Source organism: Miscanthus floridulus, chromosome 3 (genome assembly GCF_019320115.1).
Source record: "Miscanthus floridulus cultivar M001 chromosome 3, ASM1932011v1, whole genome shotgun sequence".
In the NCBI taxonomy this organism is placed as follows: Eukaryota; Viridiplantae; Streptophyta; class Magnoliopsida; order Poales; family Poaceae; genus Miscanthus; species Miscanthus floridulus.
The window spans coordinates 149,388,694-149,412,811 of record NC_089582.1 but is presented as its reverse complement, the minus strand read 5'-3'; the positions used below and the strand labels follow the sequence as shown (position 1 = coordinate 149,412,811).

Sequence of the window (24,118 nt, the reverse complement as noted above, 5' to 3'; positions counted from 1 at the left end):
TAACGTACAAGAGGCTACATGTTAACTACTTGAAAATAATAAAAATCATGCGTCTGAAGTATAGAAAAAGTGACAAACTAAGGTTATGTTTGGTTAACCTGCTAGAAAGTGTTTCTGCTGCAAAAAACAGATCGCTAACCAAGCTGGAGGAACCTAAAGCACATATTACAATCTTCATACCACAGTAGACCTTGATTTCAATTTTAAGCTTTCTGCTTTTCAAAATTGGTAAAAATAGAGACATGTTTCATAGTTGTGACAATGAAGATAGAGGTTAGGAGGTAGGTTTCATATTTATTACAACTTTTTCACTACACATACTCGCTATGTCCCTATTTAAGGATAGCTATGAGAGGCGTTCTAGTCAAACTTTATTAGGTTTGACTACGTGTCGTCGTTATGACCTCGGGGTGTCTCAAGGCGCCGATTAGCTGGCAGGACACGCGGCCCGCAACTGGTCGGGTCAACAATGGACCGAACGACCGAGGCCCAGCTAGGACGAGCACGCCAAGCCAACGCCTAGGCCAGGGTCGGCCACGACCCTTTCTCCTGCCTTAACCACACGGAAGACGCTCGATCTCTCCCCCGTCATGACCCCTAGGCAGGATGGGAAGAGATCGAGCGTGGCTCAGTACGCTTGCTCTGACAAGGGCAGGCACGCTGCACTGACCTCACAAGGACCGAGGGGACAACAGACATCACGGTCTAGTCAGACGCCATCCCTGTGCCACGCCGCACCAACGAGGCAACACCGCACAAGCGGTGGCAGCGGGTACGAAACCCACCGTCCGAATACGGACCGACAGGACACGCGCACGATCTCACCCCCTACGGGATGGGATCCATGACAAGGTCTTGACCTAGAGACCACCCTAGCTGGTGAAGTGCCCCAACCCCAATGATCAGGGTCATGGCCCTCAGCCCAAAGACACGACCAGACGAACGACGACCTGGGCGGCTACCAGCTACGAGTACGACACCCCGAGGAACCAGGGAGTGGCGACAAAGACCATGACGGACACCACGTTGCACAGGACGGCTGACAAACCACCGATGTGCCTATAGTGCCTGCCACGGTCGGCACAGTAGCACCACGTCTAGCTCTGCTACAACGTGGCCATAAGACCATGACAATGGCTACATCCGGACGGACACCAGAAGACAACGTAGCTTGCAAGCCAAATTAATTAGGGCCTCCCTCATGCTCATGGCCCTTCGATCAGGGGAACCTCCTCTTTGTATCAAGCCTTGGCCCCCGAACTCTGTATAAGGGCAGCCAGGGCTCCCATCTCGGGACATCTTCACATTCTTCATCCTCTACCATTCCATCCATAGCAGTAGGGCTCTTGAAGCTTCTCTTCGGGCTACCCCTCATCTAGCATAGGTTATATCACCTCTTTCACCCCCTATTGTAAGAATTTCATAGCATTCAAGCGAGGAACACACGCACTCGATCTTCTCTGAGACTGGACGTAGAGATTTGGCCTAAACCAGTACAAATCCTCATGTCTATTGGATGCTACCATTGTCTTCCTACAGCAGCGTGACAATCTTATAAATTTACTAGTCCAGTTTACGACACCGATAGTTGGCGCACCAGGTAGGAGTCAGTCGTGCACTCTTGTTTGATTAAGGAAGAAAGCGATGGCACCTCGCACCATCGGTGGACTTGTTGGTCGAATGGCCCGTGACAGTCACATCCACCATGAAAACTATGAGTTCATCGGCGCCAAACGGCCAGCACCCACGTCCGCCATCAGCCACAATCTAGACCTCCACCTTGGAAATTTGAGTTCTGTGGCCCGCGGCGGACACACTCCTAGAACTGCCCTTGGGGGCTGCATTTCGGAGTTCACCGACCCAGAGGGGCTAGTACCCTTGCTCATCGCAAGCCATGGCCAAGTTTCCCGTTTGAGAAACCAAAGGACCACGACTCATGATGAACTCGCCTGAGGAATGGCCCCTACCAGCCACATCCTTCTAGGGAATCACGTGGTTAACCACACCAAAGGGCCGGCGCCCTTGTCCACCGTTGGCCACGGCCCAAACCTCCACCTCATGAATTTGGGTCCCATGGCCTATGGTGGGTGCACTATTGGAACTACCTACGGGGGCTGCATCCTAGAGTTTACCTATGTAGGGGGCCTGGGGCCCTCTCTCGTCACTAGCCATGCTCGAGACTTCCACCCAGGGAGCCAGACGGCCGTGGCTCACGGTGACCTCGCCCGAGAAATGGCCCGTGGTGGCTGCAACCCTCTAGGGAATCACAAGATCGCTCGAACCAATGGGTCAACGCCCATCATCGACCACTTCCTAGTCTAGACTCGCCGCGTGGTGAAATTAGACACGATGGTCAAACCACGCCCTAGACAACGCCTCCGCTATCAGCAGGACACAACGAGCCAGGGCGTGCATGAACAACAGAATCAACCACCGTCGCACAGTGGCATCACGGATGTTCAGGTGGCCAATCGGCGCCACGCCACGTAGGGACAAACCCAAAACCTAGATTTGACCCCGTCTATTAGACAAGCCGCACGACACACCCCCACAAACGGTCAGCCATCGCTTAGATGCGTGTGCATCTGAGGAAGTGGGCTCTCTGAACGCACCACGTGCCATGATGAGCAGATCGAACAACATTGCACTCAAACCAAGCTCCCGCAACGACTAGTCTCGATGGCTCTCCGTCGAGAGCAAAAATCATGCCTAGAGGTGGAGACGCGACGATAACGGCATCGTCGCGTCGGAAGGGTTCGAGCACTGGAACGCATGAGCTCCCCTAGCTAGAAACTACATCAAGTCAGACACAAAAGAGGCCCCCTCAGGGGCTCATGGGCCCATCGAGGATATCGAGCCGACAAGGAACAGCCCAAGGCTACCCAAGGGGTCGAACCTCTCTGGCTACGACCGCTCAGAGCGGTGGAGAAGCGTCCCCATCAGCTCACAGCCTAGGGACTATGATAGCTCCGCCACAAGCAAACGCTCGGGGGCTCAGCGTGCCTCATGCTTCGGCAACCAAGTCATCGACGGCTTTCAATACATCGGTCAGTAGCGTTATCTCTAGCTCTAGCTGCTCTTCCTAAACACGTCCACATACACATGTAGGCTCACCCCTAGCTTCAGAAAACTGCGACCAACTCACAGAGCAAACCATGGGACAGTGCACTCGATCACTCCATCCAGGTGTCGCCTAGATCGCCGAACGACCCACTCTGGCTCACGCCAGCGGCCAAACACGAGTAACCCACGAAGGATGCGCACGAGGACACATATATGTATCCCATGATGTTGCACTATTTATCATTGTCCTAGTGACCCCGTTCCTGAGCATCTTCTCATCACTCCCCATGCCGCGACGAGCCGGTAACCCGCGTCTTCACCTCTCGCTAGGGACACCCCGGCCAACCCAACGGACTAGCTCCTTGGCAAGGCCAGGCACCCGCGCATGATCCTAAGAGGAAATGGGAAACCCATTCGCTCAGGACTAGGGGAGCAAAAGGAAGGGGGGGCTCATGTCGTTCTCTCACTTTCTTCTCGCATTGTGCTAGATCTGCGATCATCGATCATCCTCCACCGTCCTATCGTTCCAATGGATCGTGCACATTTTAGCCCCACAGTCTAGCCCTTAGGCTAAGACACACATTCGCAGACACAGACCCAAGGGGATGAAGCACTTTCCAATTCAGACAAAAAGTAAGTAAAAGAATGGTGTAATGACAAGCGAATACATCGATTGCACTCTAGATGCAAAGACCCCAAGCACCATCAGTGGTCGAACTAGAGACCTGCTTCGAACTTCTCCACGTATACCTATGGCAGGACAAAACGGCGAACTATTTCCCAAGCTCCTCACCGCAATGAGGTGCCTCTCAGACCAAGCTTCCCGGACTAGCTCTAGGGCAAAGTCAGGCACTCACGCAAATAGGGAGCGAAAGGAAATAGAGCACCACTCTGCCCGAGCGGGTGGAACGGGGAAAATCGAGGCCTACGCCCTCTGCTCGCTTTATCCTCTTACGTCAAACTAGATCAGCGACCTAACCCCGATGCCCTGACCGCAACGTCGGGCCACATAACGTTCAGCTCTATGAGCCAACCCCTAGGCTAGAACATGCACCCACGTTCACAAGGCAAATGGAGAAGGAGCACATTCCAACCTGAACAAGAGGGACACAAGCGGCAACACGACAAGGTGGGATCACATGCTAGCAACATCACATGTACAAGAGGTAAGCATCGCAACAACTGAGCAGCCCTCAGCGCGCGTAGCGCTCAAGTAAGTCAACCTACCCCGAGCCGGAAGCACACAGTCACTCGTGGCCGACCCCGCGCATTCAAGAAAATAAGACTAAGCAAACAACCTTGGCAAAGAGCAAACCCTGCACGACGAGCTTAACAAGGCCCGAGTTAGCAGACGTGATTCACCTACGGAGCATTTGCGCACGCCCGAACGACCACGACGGACACGTCATCTAGTCAAACAAAACCATCGAGGACTCCTTATGGTTCTAAGAAACACGACCCACTCAGGAACGTTGAGCGCCTCGGCACACACCTGAATGGTCTACCAAGGCCACCTCATTTGAGTCTGCGGTAACTGCTCCTCCGAAAGGAGGCTTGGCGGGGAATGACAAACGTGTCGCCCCTCTCGATTGCGATGGAGCATGCCACAGCGCGCGAACATGAGTTCCCATAGTTCGACAACGGCTCCACGATGAGCCTAGCTAGATGAAACGATCCACGAGAATCGACAACACAAAGAGCGAATAACTTGGGCAAAAAACCCTTCACGCCAAGGATCACTAAGATAAAATTGACATTGGCAATGACAAGAGGGGAATATGAAAAAGCAACGTATACATCGAGGCCTCAAGGACTCATGTGCTTGCCAATTACAACACTGTCCTAAGACGTTAGGATCACCGACTTCTAAAGCCACGAACAAAGACACCTAGTCTAGTGCATTACTGGACTAGATGGACCTGAGGTTACAATAATCGTCAGAACCCCTCCCACTCATGATGGACATCTGATGAAGTGGAAAGACCAGTACAAGGTGTCTCTAGCCTTTAGAGTTGCACCATGAGTAGGACAGGACTATTGAAAGAAGCCTCAGGGACGACCACCACACGAAGCCAGCTTCCTCTAACATTCGAGGAAGAGGAGCCCGCCAAAAACTGCCCCGATGCCGCTTCTAGTAGAGCCAAGGGAGGAATGCCTAGTGGTGAGCCAACAAGTGAGCCATCAAGCCGATGCTTGAATGCTCCTAGAACTAGAGTTAGGAGACACGCGCCCACCGACCATGGAGGAGTCCAGTGGCCTAGACCTCCAATGGCATCGTTCCCCTATCTTCATAGACCTTCCTCTAACACCTGTGGAGAATGAGCGTGTGGCAGAATCACCTAATCTAATGCCTCCTAGGAGTACTTGTCTTCTATTAGACACTAAATACTCAAGGGAGGACACCAAATTACATAGCTCCATCGGGCATACCCCAAGAGAGTACCCAAAAATCCACATTTTTCCATCAGGACCACAAATGAGAGAATAAAGCTTACAACATCATTAACCATTTCTTACATCACTTTCCATGCAACATCAGAGTATAATATTCATTGTTTATAATAGTGAAATATGATCATGTTATCAGAGTTATGAAGAATTTACTCTAACAATAGAAATATAAATATGTGATCAGAATTATAGCGGAAATAAATATCTATTCAGTACATGATGAAGCATTGATATATAAACTATGACAACCGATTATAAAACTTCTATTTATAAAAATATTTAGTGAGAGTCATAAATAAAACTATGATCGTAGCGTAAAGGAATCCTCTTTGAGCCCACCAGGAGGAATCCGCACACAAGGGTCAGCTTTAGCATCCGCCTGTCACCTGCAAGGCTGCAACAGGGGAAAATAAACCCTGAGTACTCAATTATACTCAGCAAGACTTACCCGACAGGAGGAAACAAAAGACTCCAAGGATATGCAAGGCTATCTGGCTTGTGGGTTTATTGCATCTGCAGGAAGCATTACTAAGTGTGCATCCTTATATTCAATTTTTATTAGCAGTCAGCATTAGTTCATTAGCTTACCATTCTATGTAAGCACCTGTGCTACTTTCAAGCAGGTGGTAAGCAATCAGAACCATTTAACCATCTTTTATCTTTCAGTTCTTACTACAGTGCTAGAGTCTAGACAAGTCGTACTAGATCGCCCGATGATTCACGAATCAATGTGCCCAGCTGGGTACCCCAAAACACACACCCCGCTTGTATCCCATGCACAAGCAGGACCAACCCACTACCCTCCTATCATGGGGTCTAGGTCCCTGTCCAAACTTGGACTCAAAGCCCTCGCCCCTGAGTCCCGGACTCAGTGCGGTGCTAGGACCTTCATCCAAAAACCACCCTGAAAGTCGGTCCAAAAAGAGCCGGAACCCATAAGAGAGTAACAAGTCTTCCCTGTGCCCATACCCAAGTATGTGCTCGGGATAATAAGTTTGTGACTTGCCTAGAGTCCAATGCAATGGTCGGTCCTTAACCAACACAGATAGGAAAATAGTGTAACCAAGCTATGCCCTGTTGGTCACAGGACACAACCTCTTACACCCACCAATACCCAAACCATATCCCTGCCCGGTCTCCATTTTTTCTTTTACCATTTTATCATGAGTGATAATAATATAGTAACAACAATAATATATTTCCTATCTCTCACGAGTGATAGGCAATCACTCGACTTCTATCGGAGTCCTGTAGCATAGCAATCTACATGATCCTGTCATACTAGTAAGCTCATATGATATATATATATATACATACATACATACATACATATATATATATGTGTGTGTGTGTGTGTGTGTGTGCAAGTGGGTTTCATTCAACTCCTTAAACTTAATGCACAAATATAATTTAAAGTGTAGAAAAGTAGGGGTTATGCATCGGGGCTTGCCTAGGGAAAATATAACCAAAAGTTAGCATTCTATCTTGGTGACACAATCATCGAGACACCATCTTTTCCGATACTCTAGATGGCTCCATGATCCATCATCGTCCCTATTATGGAATGCAATGCGATGCAGAGATGATGCAATAGTTAATTAACCAGCAATAACAACTCTTAAAATAGAGTATGTGCTACGAACTAACAAGCTAGCTCTAATGACTAATGTACTAATCTATGCATCAACATTGTCACGAAATGTGTCATCTCCCAACAATGTTTTAGTTATACAATTCCAAGGTGTTTCTTTATACCATTCTATTGATTTAATCTTTATTCAAAATAAGGCATCATTATCTATCTAGCAAACTAATTATTCAGGAGCTACAAAAATTACAGTGAGCAGCTAGTAATATTAGTAATTTACTATAAAATTTTCAGAGTCAACACTATCACCGATTTATCACGGAAATTCCTACAAGTTCATATTTTTAACAATATTCAACATTTTAAAATAATTAGAGCAACCCTAGAAACATTTTAAAACTAGATGAACCAAATATGTGAATAGATAGATAATGATTTTAGGAGCCTAACAAAATTGGTTATCTTCACAAATTTATCTTGACTTTACACTTTTGCCTTGAAACTAAATTAGAAAATGTTTTATAGAACGAAAAGGGCCGACGGCGGCTAAGCGGCCCAGCAGCCCCAACACGGACGCGTGGCCTAGGCGCGGGCGGCACAAGGCCGGCCCAAGAGGGTGCGCGGCCGGCGGTAACGGACGCTGGCATGAGTGGCCCAGGCGTGGCGGCGGCAGGCCGGTAGCGTGACTCATCCCATAGGCGCACGCGCGGCCTAGGCGGCAGGCGGATCACAGCCCATCGTGAGCAGGCCAGCCCACGCGCGGATGAGCATGGCCCAACAAGCCGGCCCACGTGTCCAGGGCAAGGCAATGGCGGTATATTTGCGAAGAGGCCGCTGAGCTTTCCTCAAATCAACCCATAGTACTCTAGGCACTATTTATGTGAGTCACAGAAATTACATTGAGAACCCTAAAAAAGCCCCTATTCTAATACTCACCCTTCTCCCTCCCCTGGTGAAGCAGAGGAGCAGAGGACGGCGGCTCCGGTCGATTCCCGCCGGAGGGACGGCAGCGGTGCATAGGAGCAGGGAGGGAGACGGCCTCTCCCATAGGCGTTGGCAACATGGCTAGGGGTAGCCCGAGGCGGTCTAGCCGCGAGCGCTGGCGGCCGGCTAGGCACAACGGCGATAGCGAACAACAGCAGGGACGCTGCGGGGTGCGGCAACTGAGAGGGCAGGCTCCTCGGCACCGGGTGGACATGGCGCGCCCCCGGCTAGGCCCCGCACATGCCGGGGAAGGGCGTAGTGGCCTGGCCGCATGCGCAGCACGGCGAAGGCCCGAGCAGGGACCGTGGTGGCTCCCGACAATGCCATGGCTCGGGCGACAGTGACGACGTGATGGTGAGGCTATGACGTCCGTAGTGCGAAGGCGAGGCGACAGCTGCACAATAGTTGGAGCTCGCACGATAGCCAGGCAGTGAGGTGGTGCGGAGCTCAGTGCGTGGCGAGCGCGAGCCTAGGCTGCATGATGTCGTCAGGGCACGAGGAGCAGGCCAAGGTGACGCGGGCGTGCGAGAGAGATGGATAGAGGTGGTGGCTCAGGTAGAGAATAGGGAGAAGCATCTTCGAGCGGAGCTCCACTCCGCTCCCATGGCGGACGTGGCCACGACGAGCAGCAACCAGAGAGGGAGATCTGAGCAAGGAAGAGCAGAGTGCACGCGAGAGGGAGAGACCGAGAGAGAGGGTGAGCAGGGCGAGAGCAGTAGCTCGGCGTCCTCGAGAAGCAGAGGGTAGGGGGTAGCAGCATGTGCGGCCATGACCGGAAGGATGAGAGCTAGGCCAACGAGGACCGAGCAGGATGTGGGCTACCGGGTATGGCGCACGCGGGGGCAGAGCTAGTGAGGACAGTGGCCATGTGCCAGCACAGGAGCGACATGGCCGGGCACATGACAACAGTGGCATGGACAAGACGACTCAAACTTGGTGGGACACGAAGGCAGCCAGCTCGTCCGTGGTTAGGTGGGTCGTGTGGTGAGCGGAGCACCACGTCGGCCAGACGGCTGGTAGGCAGTGCACGTGGTGACCGTAGGCCGAGCCATGCGACGGTGAGTAGTGATGCGCACAAATTTAAAAGAGATGCAAAAAATAGTAGATTAGCTCACTAAGATCCAACCAAAATGCACTACCCAAGAGTTGACACTACCATCTCCCCAACAAAGCAACCCTACGACCAGAAGATGACCAGCGAGAAGGAAAGAGAGGTACCAAGATAGACTGGTCGCGTAGAACGCCGGTTCACGGACAGAGCACCACTAACATGGTTAGCATGTTCAAAGCAAAATGGGGAAATTTTACAAGAGCATCGTGACTTCTAGACCAACCACAACCTACACCGTGCTGAAGTACACATCTTGATGCAACCAGTCGTGCAAAAACATAGATATATTGCCTAACCAGTTTTGTTGGAATTTAAATGCCAAAATGGCATTGTCTACAATTCTTTTCCAAAACAAGCCCTAAACAACTTTTGTCCATAAGATTATTTACAAGTTGTTAAGCACCGAGACAAGTTGACTAGCGACGCTTATTTCTTTGTTTTATTCACGAAAAAGAGTCACACAAGATTCATTTATAATTCCATGTGTGCTTTAAACTTTTAAACCCAAAAACTTGTTTTGCTAATTTTTCTTAGGCATTAACCTAGGTGCTAAGCAAGCTCATAACACCAGAGGTGTTATAGAACGTCGGCAGGGTACGGCGAAGCCTGATCTCCAAAAATCCCCCCCTCAGCAGCGGCGGAGCTGCCGGGACAGACCGCGAGCCACGACGCTCAAAGAAGACAGTCGTTCTCTCACTCGGACTAGACGCTGGGGAAATTTCAGAAGAAGGAGGAGAAGTGGGGATGAGACTCGCTACCCCTCTCTCCCTCGTCTTAAATAGATGGCACAAAGACAAAAAGCGAAGGAGACGGTGGTTCGTGTTCGAGACGGGTGCATGCCCCAGGGCATACTCGCAATCAAGGGTCAGAAGACACGACGGTTTAGTCCCCCAGACAGCATGAGACTAGCAACGGTCGTTCATGAAAGTGCAATCAAGCCCTAATTGTGGGTTTTGGTGATAATGACCACACAATTAGAGAACTAATAAGATTTATCGAGATGACAAGCAGATAATTTATATTCGAGGATGCTACACGAAACAGAGGAGCCCCTAATTACAAATGTTGATAGCTTCAAACTCAAAGGAGGTTTAAATTCTTTTATATTTTGAATTTGAGTATAGAAAAAGCCGTACTATAAAGGGGGACACGATGCTTAAGCTAACATGTGCCACCAAGTGCTCAAACATACACATGCATCCTCAGATTCATAGCTAAGACAGCCAAAACTTCACTCTTACCCATGCTGTCTTGACTGGTGCGGCACTGCCGCACTTGAAGAGAGGCACTGCCGCACTTAAGTGATCGTTGGGGCTAAGGGGGTATTTATACCCATTCTCTTCCTCCCCAATGGCTATCTTCTTCCTTCTGCTCATTCTAGCTCGTCCAAAATAGAAAAGGAGCTCTCTCTCCCTCTCCCTCCATTAGTGACCTTGAGCCCTCAAGCAAATCCATTGATTTCCCCATCAATCCTTGAGACAAAAAGGTCCAAAACTTGATTAGAGAGCAACTCTATTGATTCCTCAACTCAAAAGAGCACTTGGTTCATGTTTTGGCTGGCGGTTGTGTTTGTTACTCTTGGAGCTTGGCTCCTAGCCGGCTAGAGCGTCGCTCGTAGAGCTTGCCAACTTGTGTGGCAGCCCCGGGAAGTTTGTAACCACCTCTTGAAGCTAGTAAACTCACCTTTCATCTCAAGAGTTAAGTCTCTTGACTTAAGAACGAGGAAGGGTTGGAAAGCCCTAAGCCTTAGTGGCTAACCTCAACAATGTGGACGTAGGCAAGCCTTGGTGGTGAGCCGAACCATGGGATAAATCATTGTCTCTCTTGTGCTTGATTTACATTACTTGCATGTCATATTATTGTTGAGGTGATTTCTAGGGCTTCTAGTCGATCTACTTGTGTGTGGTGTTCCTAGTACTTCTAGCTCTTGATCTATGACTATCATACATGCAGTAAGCTGAGAAATTTCTCTGATCTAAGTTTTCGTTCACTGATTTTAAACTATGACTCGAAGTTGTCTGTAGGTGTGGTAGTGCCGCTGTTCTAGTCTGATTGTATCGCAGTCCGGCAGTGCCGCCCGTCAGAGCGGTAGTGCCGCAAGGTAAATTTGATAAAAGTTTGAGTGTTTGTTTGGATAGGCCTATTTACCCCCCCTGTAGGCCAACCAGAGATCCTATAGCTAGAGGTACATCGAATGCATGCGTCTTCTCTAACATTTACTAACCACCTTCTCGAAGCGTAGGGGAAGCGGAGGCAACCGGGCGAAAGATCGAGCAGTGGGAGCTAGCACAACAACATATCCCGAGTAAGCCTCGTTATGACCCCAGGGTGTCTCAAGGCGCTGATTAGCTGGCAGGCCACGTGGCCCGTAACTCATCGGGTCAACAATGGCCCGAACGACCGAGGCCCAACAGGGACGAGCACGCCAAGCCAACGCCTAGGCCAGGGTCGGCAACGACCCTTTCTCCTGCCTTAACAACATGGAAGACGCTCGATCTCTCCCCCGTCACAACCCCTAGGCAGGATGGGGAGAGATTGAGCGTGGCTCAATACACTTGCTCTGACAAGAGCAGGCATGCCGCAGTGACCTCACAAGGACGAGGGGACAATAGACACCATGGTCCGGTCAGACGCCATCCCTGTGCCACGCCGCACCAACGAGGCAACACCACACAATCGGTGGCAGCGGGTACGAAACCCACCGTCCGAATACGGACCGACAGGACGCATCCACGATCTCACCCCCTACGGGATGGGATCCATGACAAGGTCTCGACCTAGAGACCTCCCTGGCTAGCAGAGTGCCCCGACCCCAACGATCAGGGTCGTGGCCCTCAGCCCCAAGAAACAACTAGACGAACGACGATCCGGGGTGGCTACCTTCTATGGGTACAACACCCTGGGGAACCTGGGAGTGGCGACGAAGACCATGATGGACACTGTGTTGCACAGGACGGCTGACGAACCACCGATGAGCCTACAGTGCCACCACGGTCGGCACAGTGGCACCACGTCTAGCTCCGCCGTAACGTGGCCACAAGACCATGACGATGGCCACGCCCGGACGGACACCAGAAGACGACATAGCTTGCAAGCCAAGTTAGTTAGGACCTCTCCCATGCTCACGGTCCTTCGGTCGGGGGGACCTCCTCTTTGTATCAAGCCTTGGTCCCGAACTCTATACAAGGGCAGTCAGGGCTCCCATCTTGGGACATCTTCACATTCTTCATCCTCTACCATTCCATCCATAACAGTAGGGCTCCTGAAGCTTCTCTTCGGATTGTCCCTCGTCTAGCATAGGTTCTACCACTTCTTTCACCATTCGTGCACCCCCATTGTAAGAACTTTAAAGCATTCAAGCGAGGAACACGCACTCGATCTTCTCTGAGACTGGACGTAGGGCTCCGGCCTGAACCAGAATAAATATTCGTGGCTATTGGATGCTACTATCGTTTTCCTAGAGCAGCGCGGCAATCATATAAATTAATAGTCCGATTTACGAAACACCGACACTAGGTTTATAAAAACATTAGCAACACGTGTATCTCCAAATGAGTCGATTATAAAATTAGTTTCAATACTAATTATGTCTTATAAATATTAGCTCATAAGTTTTTTTACTGTTCACAACCAAACCAAATATATCCTAAAGCTACCTGCATGCTAATCCGTCCGAAAAGTCACGTAAATCTGGCTGCAGCGAGTAGGGCGCGCTGGGAACATGCATGAAGTCAGTGAATTTTAACATTCAAAAAAAATAAAGTCAGTGAATTTTCAATGAATATTATGTATTGGAACGACAGGGCTCTCTCTGACTCGTGCCAGGAGCACTGAAAATGAAATCTACCATCCAATTCCAATGAATATTATGTATTGGAACGACAGGGCTCCACACACAGGCATACTAGAAAGTACGTACACATCTCTATCCGTAGGCCGTAGCATCATACTTGGTTACATTCATTCTCTTGTCTTTTCCTGTAGTTACAGTGACGCCGGACGTGGCATCTAATCATCTGTTGCAAGTCACGATCGCGAGAGAAACTCTTTCTTTTTTTTTTCACGGACCCAAAGACCAGCGCGCGCGGCCAACAGGCGATGGATGGACGAGACCCATGGGCCCCGCAGCCCACGCGGCGCCGGGTGACGTGGACGCAAGTGGGGGCCTAGCTGCTGTGCTGCAATAAACTTGTTGCATTGCATTTGCATCGCGATCCAATCCCGTGCCCCCGTAGGCCTCCCTGTCTACGTGGCTTTCGCGTATATATACGTACTGTACGTAGTATTAACAAACACTCAAGTGGTGGTAGACCCTACTCTTCACTCTTCACTCTTCAGCATCTGTACTAACAAACACTCAAGTGGTGGTTACATATGCTGGCACTGGCAGCATGCAGAAAAGTACTTCTGGAAGAGCAGGCTTCAGGCGCATTACCTGCAGGCTACTAGGTAAATTAAAAGGCAGAGAAAAATGAATTTAAAGGGTGAGATAGATCTGAGATGCGAATGCATGGAGTAGCTGGACGTACAGTGTGCTTGTGGCACCGCTGGAATCCAGGAATCCTCTACTTCAAGACACCAACTCCTCGCTGTTTTCGATCTAGCTTCCACGTGACGTTTGGTTAATTAGCATGCAACCCGTAGCAGTAGCTTAATGGCATTATTCACTGCACTACGTAACAGTTCACAGTACACGCGGCCAGGATCTGGTTCGCATTATATTCAGAGGTTGAAAAACTGGGTACGTACGTACTACAGGAGTACTAAAAGTCTTGAGATTGTCTCACCTCGCAATCCACCGTAGGTGCATCGAAGCTGGCATGTGTGTGTCTGTTTACGTTATAGTGTCTGCGTATATTTTTTTCAAAGGTTGTTTTCAGGGTCTGCGTCGTTAGCGAGTCTTGTAAATATATCACTATTGAATTGAAGCCAGCGTGCATGCAGCAAACAGAGCCGTCAGGAGCCAAGCCAATATAATGCCAAGATGCATTGCATATTTCCATGTATGAAGATATATGTAGGGCACTGTCTTCGTTTTGTCCCCGCGAGGTACGTTAATGATGGCACACGACATATCCAGGGACCAGGGGTGGTACCCATCTGTCTCCGTGCCAATCATGCATGCATTGAGTTGGGACAATGAGACAAGAGACAGTGGGGCCAGCTCCGTGATTGCGTGGGTTCTGAATAAGCTCAAGCAAACAGAGATTGAGATCTTATCACTGTCAGGCACAGGAAGAAGACACACGGAAGGTGTGGGGGTGATGTCTGAATGGACTGAATATGCACGGTCCAGCTGGTGCATGTTTGGTTATACCCACGATTTGTGATCCTTCTTCATCCCAAATGATATCATATTAAGGCGCGTTTGGTTCGCTTCCTCACCGCGCCACACCGTCCGCGTTGCGCTTTTTGGCACTTGTTTGGTGCACTTCGGCACTTGCGGCACCCCGCAAGCCTTGCAATCGCATGCTAGTTCATTTCCAAAGCCGTTTCTCGCCAAAAGTAGATGGCCATTCGGGCCGCCCGGCCCGGCCCAGCACGCCAAGCGCATCGGGCCGTGCCGTGCCGGCCCACGGGCAGCACTGACGGCCCAAGCACGGCCCTAAAGGTCTCGTGCCGTGCCATGCCGGCCCGATGGCCCGACTGGCCCAGCGTGCCCGTGCCAACCCAAGGCAGACTCAGAAAAACATGTTCAGCTCAGATTTTTTCACAGATTACAAGTAAAACAGGTTTCAACAAGTTCTCAGTTACATCTTTCAACAAGTTCTCGGTTATCTTTCAACAAGTAAACATCTTTCACAGATCACAAGTAACATGAATGTAAACATAAATAACTGATATATTAGTTGCTTAGTGCAATGGCTGCCTCATTAAAAACCTTTCTGGGTAAAAACTCACACCTCGTGAGAAAACCCCAGAAAGGAAAAGAGTACAGCCCACAGCTTTAATAAGTCTTCATAAGTTCATTAAGTCTTACGGTCATCCAGAAAGGAAAGGAAAAGAGTACAAGCCCATAGGCCACAGCATTACACATTCTCATCATCAAGATACAAGTTCTCAAATGCCTCCACTAGCTCCACATTCTCCATGGTATGTTGAGTCTTTGTATCTGCTTGCTCCCAGTCCTTCACTAACGACAGCATCTCCACCATGTCTGAAGTTAGACGCCGTCGCCGTTCCTCGATGATCCTGCCAGTTAGACTAAATACAGATTCTGAAGATATAGTAGAAACAGGCACAGTCAAAACATCTCTGGCTAAGATGGAAAGAACATGATATGACAGTTTGTGCTCATGCCACCAGTTGAGGATATTGAAGTCGTTGTCATATTGGTTGACAGTGTCACTGTCAAGGTATGCAGCCAACTCAGAAGCATTCAGGTTAGCACCAGAGTGTGCTGCCTGCAGCAAAGCACATGCTGATGGCCTCCTAGTGGATGAAGAGGCACCACCACCAAGTCCAGAATGTAGACTAGCGCCAGCACCAAGTCCAGCAATAGCTAGACTGGCACCAGTACCAAGTCCACCAGCTAGGCTAGCACCAGCACCAAGTCCACCACCTAGAGTGCCACCAAAAATTTTCCCCCAAGCAGTCTTTCTCTTCCCTGAAGCAGGGCCTGGAACTATGGCCCTTTGCAATCTCACAGCACCAAACTTGCTGTCATACTTAGCAAAAGTATCAGATAGGTTAGCCCTAACAGTGGTTAAATATTCAGAATAGTTCTCATCAGTTAGGTTAGACATAATTTGGAGAACATTAGTGAATCGTCTTATCTTGGCTCTAGGATCCAAGATAAAAGCAAAGGAATAAAGCATTGGAATTGTAGACCAGTAGTCCTCAAACTTCTCTTTCATGGGGCAACAACATTTCTCAGGCCCCTGTCTCTTTCATAAGTAAGGGTTTTGATTATGAAGAAATAGGCACCAAATTTTACCTCAGCGAGGGTTGAACTGCAGTGAGGGCGTCCGTGTGGCGCCGCAGGCGCGACGGTCGGCGTGTAGGCGCTGCGGGCGGCGCTAGGCGTGGCGGGCGGCGCTGCGGGTAGGATGGAGGATGGGCGACTCGCGGGCAAGCAGGAGGGAGGGCGGCTTGTGGGCTATGTCGCGTCACTGCCGCGCCAAGATCGGTGGCACGGCAGACCCTGCCACGTCACCGGTCAACGCCCCAGTCGTCGCCAGTCTCGCCGCGCCACTATGCATGGCGCGGCACGGGCTTTTCACCACGCCATGGCAATAGGCGTGGCCAAAAGTGTTAGTTAAAAAAAAACAGTGTTAGATTTAAAATTAATTTAAAAAAGTGTTAAAAATAAAAAAGAATTCTCACATGCATCCTAGGATCAGCGAGTGGGGCCTAGCAATGTAATCGGCTCGAGAAAACCCCAAGCATAGGAGGGCCACATGCATAGGCTCGCTGATTGCCCTGGTTATTTGTTCATACAAATACAATTTTGCATACATTATTATAATTTGTTATAAATATAAATATATACCTCATAATACCGAAAATGTCTCCTTAACCAACGCAATTAATGCGTTCTCTCGCTGACATTTGGACCCAGCTGCAACGCCGAGGGTTTTTCCTTCCTCTTCTCCTTATTATTATTACTGTGCACAGGAGTATTGCACAAACAGACTGCATGTGCACTGTGAACCCGTGACGACGATCCGATTCCGAGGAGACCAGGAAGGGCTGGCAATCATGTCTGTCGTAGGATGGGACTCTGGGAGCAAGATCTGGCCCCGGCAGTAGCTGTCGCCGGAGAGGCAGGCCCAGCTAGCCAGGCCGTTGCGCGCCCGGCGCCCCACGCGCAGGTCAAGGCCGCCAGAGGCCCAGAGCCAGCCACCTCCACCTTCCCCTAAAGCTGTGACGTCATCCACCGCGTGGCGACAGCGACCGTCGACGGGCAGGCTGGCAGGCGGAGGAAAACGTCCAGGTTTTCACACCGGGGCGCCGTGCCCGGTGCGTGCGTGCGATCGGGCAGTTTTCGCGCCGCCGGCTGGGTGCATCCCCAGTCCCCACCGACCCCGAGGACGGACGCGGTTGCCCCACCGGGTTTCGCTGCACCAAGCATCGTTGCGTCCGACGGAAAGCAAGCGGGCCATGGATCCATCCATCGATTCCACTTCCCAATTTCCATCGGGGCCAAGCAAAATCACAGGCCCTCCGCTCGCTTGCTCTAGCACAGCAGAGACCGGCCACTGATCGATGCTGCCGCTGCGAGATGCCTGTCCAAGTTTGTTTGTATACACACGTCCAACTGGATCCATTGTTCCTGCGCGACAACTGACGAGGCCCCAGGCCTGTTGGCCGATTTCGGAAGGGGGACCGTGTACACATGATGTTCATGCATCATCTCGTCACCTGATGGGTACTAGTAGTAGTGATCACTGGTCAGATCGATCAACAGCTCCCGTCTACGACGACGTCTAATCACGCCACGCGCACGCACGGGATGGATCCGATCCATCAGCTTGCATTGCCCAATGACACTGCAGTGCAAATGATGGGGAATTCATTCAGGTCTCATTAGTCCAAAAGTAACTAGGTACGTACTAGTATATTATCACCGCGTTCGTATACAATTCACATCGTGTCACTCCAGAGAAGAAGGGGAACTGGATTCATTACATTGATTGAAGGAGTACATTTACAAAGAGGGGGTAATTACAGCGATATGATTAGGCAGCTCGCTCATCACTCAACGACTCCTATACTGCTAGCTAATGATACCTCAGCACACAATCAGACGGTAATGATAACCATCAATCAATCAACAACATGCTTCATTTCTGCTCATCACTCAACGACTCCTCTACTGCTAGCTAATCAGCTGATGGATGGCGACTATGTACACATACTTCTATCGACCAAACACTAGACGCGGTTACGACAACACTGCTGCTGTTCTAGCTAATCAGTATAGCTCTAGCTAGGCTACACATATATATCTAGCTACCTAGCTAGCTAATGAAGATTAGCCAACCAATCACCACCAACCTGGAGCTACATACGAGAGGCCGCCGCCGGCGAGGTCTGGACATCTTGATCAGACCTCGTCCATGCCAAATCGGCGCTACCGGCCTTCCATTCCTCCATTCCCCTATGACGACGACGACGACCATGACTGCATCCATGTCGCAGGCCGGCTGATGATGCACTCCAACTCAAACCTCAACAACTGTAATAAGTTAATAAAATCAACCAACTAATCGATCCGGCAGCCGCCGCGGCGTCAACCGATCGAACCAAATAAATCACACTAGTACTAGTATTACTCCGGCCGGCGGGCGGATCGGAGCCTAGCTAGAACTAGAACATCCACATGTTGGAGTAGTCCGTGAAGCCGTCCAGCTGGAGGAGGTCGTCCACATGGAACATGTCGGCGCCCGCCTCGCCGCCGCGGGACGGGCTCGTCAGCAGCGTCGCCGGCGCTTCCGCCTTGCAGTGCCTCCGTATGGCCTGCTGCGGCTCCCCGGCCTGCTGCTGGTACGAGTACGAGTACAACCCGCCGCCCACGGGGTTGTTGCTCGCCGCCGGCAGCTGCGGCTGCGGCTCTGCCTTGACGACTTGGTACCCGCCGCTGTCGCTCGTGCCCGCCGCGGCGAACAAGGAGCTGGAAGCCCCGCCGCCGGCGACCTTGTTGAAGTCGACGATGAGGCCGGCTTCGGCGTACGGCGAGTCGATGAGCGGCGGCAGGTCGGCGTTGTCGAACACCAGGTCGTCGAGGAAGGCCAGCGAGTCGCTGCGCTCCATGCCGCCGCCGACGGCGTGCAGCGGCGCCATTTGCCCAGCCTTGGCCGCCAAGTCTTTGTTGAACACCTTACACACAGCCCATTCGTCCTGCACGCAACGCAAACACAAGACAACACAGCACGTTGAAAACAACCTCCAGGGACAGCCGGGAAGGGTGCAAAGAAAGGGGCGGAGGAGAAGAGAGGGAAAAAAAAAACGAGATCTTGACATGTGAGCGCGCGGCCGCGGCGTGGTCCGCCAGCCGCCCGGCCACGACGAGCACGAGGCTGGGCGGCAGCTCATCATTTGGATCATGATGAGCTAGCTAGCAAGGCGATATCGTCCATCGAGACAAACAAAAAAAAAACGAGAGGATCTTTTGCGTGCGTACACAGTACACACCTTGGCACCGCGGCGGAGGTTGGACGGCAGGCTTCCTTCGAGGCGGTACTCGTGCATCACCCAGGGCGTCTTGCCGCCGTGCGGCGCGCGGCCCGTGTAGAAGACGAGCGTTTTCTTCATCCCGACGAGCACGCGGTGGCCGCGGAAGATCTCCTTGTCCTTGCCCGTCGCCTTCCAGTACCCGCTGGCGGTGGCGCGGTTGGTACGCATCCCCGTCGGGTACTTGCGGTCCTTGTGGCAGAAGAAGTACCACTCCTTCTCGCCCATCTTCGCCTTGCCTGCGTACGCATACGAACCGACGGCCGGCCGCCGCCGTTGTTAGCAGCGCTCTATGTATTTAATTTCGCTCCCAAATACGTAAATCCCAAATCGATCGACCCGAGGTCGACGGACTCGAACGAACAACCCGGCCACGGAGCTCGGAGAGAGCGAGGGAGCTGATGCTGTGTGATGGTGCTTACTGGGTAGATCCCACGGCTCGATCTTGTTGAGATCGACGTCGGCGATGACGAGGCAGGAGAAGCTGCTGTTGAGCGCCTTGTGGGTGAGGTAGTGCGACACCACCTCCTCGTCGGTGGGGTGGAAGCGGAAGCCAGGCGGGAGCTCCAGCCGCGTCTCCTCCTCGCCGCCCTGGTTCTGGTTGGTCTCCGACGACACCTCCGACGCCATGGCTCCTCCAACAACTTGTCACTTGTGAACAAGTACTACTAGTCTGCTGCAGGAGCGGTGAGCTCGATCGACCTCGCTCGCTCTTGGTTTCCTTCCTTCCCTTCTCAGCTTCTCTGGTGTGGAATCGGGAATGGTGGGAGGGGATGGGTTTAGGAGAAGCGAAAGGGGGAAGAGCCGGGGGTCCCTTTTTATAGGGGCCTCTAGTGCCGTGCGGGAGAAGGCAGCTTCCCGCCGAAGCTCCCCGCCCTCCCTCTGTCGCACAGCAGCTAATTAGCTCCTCGCGCCGTAATTACCTTTAGTTATAAATAATCTCCGCGTGTAGTAATAATTAATCACTGCTCCTAATGATGCCGCCTAATTATGTGATTAATCTAATTCTACTACTCAATTAACGGCGTCCTTTTTCCCACTGCTAATTCATTTCTCGATCACGCTTCACGCAGCAGCAGCAGCTGCTGCCCTGTATTGGGTTGGAGCATAATCCTGGCAAGTTTGAAAGGACCCGTTCGTTTCAGAATATTCAGGAGCTCCGCAGGTACACGACGGCGCTTACGGCTTTTGCCCCGTTTGCTGGGCTTATAAGTCGTATTTTTTCAGTCAACGATCAGTATTTTTCTCTCACAACAAATCAGCTGCTTACAGTATTTTCAGCCATGACTTATCAGCTAAGCGAATAGGGCGCAAATGAGCTGCTACTACTAGTGCTTATCTTTGCGGCGAGAAAAATTCAACACACGACTTGAACTGAACTGGAATCGCATCGCAACATAATTCTAGTAATTTCTTACTAGCAACTTGCCTTTTTTTGTGCGCTGGCGGTGATTCAGCCGTGCGCGAGCGAGAGAGGATTTTTGTTTAGATTATCCCCCCTGCTGTGGTCGTCATCACTGCTGCTCGTCTGAAAGACACCGGCAAATAACAGCGAGGTTTTAACGTATAGCGGGTTTGTTTTGCAGTGGAGGCCGCCGTATGTGGTGCGGCTGAACCACAAGCTTGGAAATTTTGGTTTTGGATTTGGAGGCGTGTGTGAGTCCAAAGCACATATCCTTTTCTCACCAAGACTCCCTGTCCTATCACACACACACACACACACATATATATATATATATATATATATATAGAGAGAGAGAGAGAGAGACTGCTGTCCCTACACGGAAAAATGTGCTCCCTCCGGGTATGGAAAAACATTGTTTATGGCAAATACCGAATGACTCTTACATTTTTTAGCTTGGAGAAGACACTGCACGCATAATATATGTATAGATTTGTATTACAAAACACTTGCACGATCTCTTAATTTTCAGGATTTTAATAACACAATCTATACAAAAATATATTAGCGGTCAAATGTAAAAGAAACTTTTGAATGGAAGACAATTGAAATATTAATGCCATTAGACATGCCTCTATTTAGCCCGACGGTTAGGCCAGTTGCCGTAGCGCATATCAATAAAGCCCTTTTATTTGCCACGCCAAAGCATAAATTCAAATTCAAATGTGAAAGGAAATTTTGAATCGATGACAAGTGAAATATTAATGCCATTAGACATGCCTCTATTTAGGACGACGATTACACCGGTTGCCGTAGCACATATCAATGAGGCCCTTTTTTACCACAGTAAAGCGTAAATTCAAAGTCAAATGTGAAAGATTTTTTTTTGAATGGATGCATGAAAGTGAAATATTAATGCTATTAGATATGCCTCTATTTAGGCTGACGGTTACGCCACTTGCCGTAGCGCATATCAATAGAGCCCCTTTTTACCTCCCCAAAGCGTAAATTCAAAGTCAAAAGTGAAAGAAACTTTTGAATGGAAGACAAGTGAAATATTAATGCCATTAGACATGGCTCTATTTAGGCCAACGGTTATGCTAGTTGTTGTAGCCCCTTTTTTGCCACGCCAAAGCGTAAATTCAAAGTCCCTAAATATACTAATCTTGCAGAATTAGATAGTGTGAATACACAAAAAATAAATGGGAGTTCACTATGCGGAAATCTCAACAATAATAGTGGACTCTAATTGTTATACTGTAGTATTCTTGTATACGAAGATACCTAATACTTAGTCATGAAGTACCTAGCTTAAGATATGTTCACATAGGATATGTGTATATACCACACTCTAGGGTTATATATAATATACTCATAATATAGCTAGAATACATGGATAATATGCAGTACATGACTTGCACAAAAATATTAATACTATAGAGCACCCTTAATTGTTGTGATCTAGTAGTACGGGGCTTAATTGTACGAGAAGATACCCTGAAGATACCATGAAGTACGAGGCTTAAGAGTTGTTCATATAGGGCATATGTATATACCACACTCCTGGGCTATATATATCGTATACTCATAATATGTGGCCAAACCACATATTTACTCATAATATTAATATATGTGGGCAAGCCACGTATTATCACCGGGACAAAAGGCATGATAATTTACTCATGATCTGTGGTCAGACCATAATAAGCCAGGAAATTCTGGTTTTGTCTAATTGCTGAGGTGGCATGGGAATCCAAAGCCTATATCCTTTTCTCACCGAGCCTCTCTGCCCTATCATTGACAGGTATTGCCCCCACAAGGGAAAAAGTAATGAGACAAGTGCAATGCCATCAAGGCATATATGGATCTGTTAGCTCACTTGATTGAGGATTTAGATTTTTTTCACGCCATGTTATTTTTTTCTGCATCGGTATTCGGTGTGATGCCGAATATCCGGGCCTACTTATTGTTACTAAAACTCTGCCTAGTTGCTCGTAAATTGTTTCTGGGTTCCTTTAATGCAGACCTTGGTAGCTATCTATTTGAAATGATATTAATCTCGCATAAGTATACAAGTGGAATACACGGACAATACGCGGTAATTGGCTTGCACCAAAATTTCAACAATAATAGAGCACTCTCTCTTTGTGTATAGTTGATATCATCCACTAGTAGTAGTACTCCTATTATACAAGAATATTATTATACTAGTACCGGGAAGATATTCACATGACATGTGTATGTATATATCCACCCTGGTCCCTAGAGTGATATATAGTGTATATTATCATCAGGACAAATGCCATGCCGTCCATTTAATAAATACAAAAAATAGGCTTATATTATATCGTGTGATTATTAGTTTATATGCAGATGAGCCAGAAACATCCAACTCAATCTTTTATTATGCAAAGACCATATCTTGGAAAATAATGTCATTCATGACCTTGCTCACACATTCTTGTCTGATATCTCTGATACATTCCAAGATGCAGTGCTCGCTAAGAAAAACTGTCATCAGCTCCATTATGTGACGCCACGAAATTCTTCTTGCGCTGCGTCACTCATGACAGGATTGGCATATATCCATTGTGTGCCTTGTCAGCTCCAGTCAGAACGTGAACCTACGAAGTTCTTAAGAATGGAATGGAAAATATTTAGCGTGCCTGATTACTGCACAAAAAAATAGTGTTGTGCCACATATGCATGCATGAGTCCATGACTTATGAATGTCATGAGCAAGCTAGCTAGGTACAGTTTGAAACAGGGAAATCATGACCCTGAAATTTCTTCATTGGTCAGCCGCTTCGATAGTGCATCTTTAAAGCTGGAATATTCATATCAACGCCAGTAATTAAGCCAAATGCATAGTTTTTTTAATAAAGTGGAGCGAATGGTCATCTGTATATATTTTTTTTACAGGGAATCAATATTGAAATAATTTTTAATTGATTATATATTAGCATGCAACCCAGAAATAATTTCGCCAGCTTAGCACAAAGTCAGAATGCAGCACGTCGTTGACTTGTTCAGAGCTACTAGGGGCCCAGGTTAGAAGACGAGAATAATGAGCGTTCTAGTCCCAATAGCCAATAGGAGGAGAACACGGGGTATAACTGTATAAGTATAAACAAATAGAGGGAGTGTTAGAGTATATTATTATTGTTATTAGAAGATGAGAACGATCCTTGTACATTTTTTTCTTGATATATATCTTGATGGATCTGCTCCGATCCTGTTAAGAATGAACTGCTGAACCAAAATTGAAGGTGAGCCAGCCCTGCTGCTGACTACTGAGAATGAAACACTTGTTTGATTAATAGGTGGCATAATGTCTTTAAGA

General features: G+C 49.2%; 1 protein-coding gene across 1 annotated transcript; it reads right to left on the bottom strand.

Annotated features, from left to right (window-relative positions):
* Positions 1 to 17,805: 17,805 nt before the first annotated feature.
* Positions 17,806 to 20,145, bottom strand: LOC136547506 (NAC domain-containing protein 87-like). Its single transcript, XM_066539447.1, has 3 exons — positions 19,796 to 20,145; positions 19,335 to 19,612; positions 17,806 to 19,040 (listed from the first exon to the last, which is right to left on the bottom strand). Exons 1-3 carry the CDS (start codon positions 20,001 to 20,003, stop codon positions 18,510 to 18,512), a joined length of 1,017 nt encoding a protein of 338 aa, XP_066395544.1. The 5' UTR covers positions 20,004 to 20,145; the 3' UTR covers positions 17,806 to 18,509.
* Between the last annotated feature and the right edge of the window lie 3,973 nt (positions 20,146 to 24,118).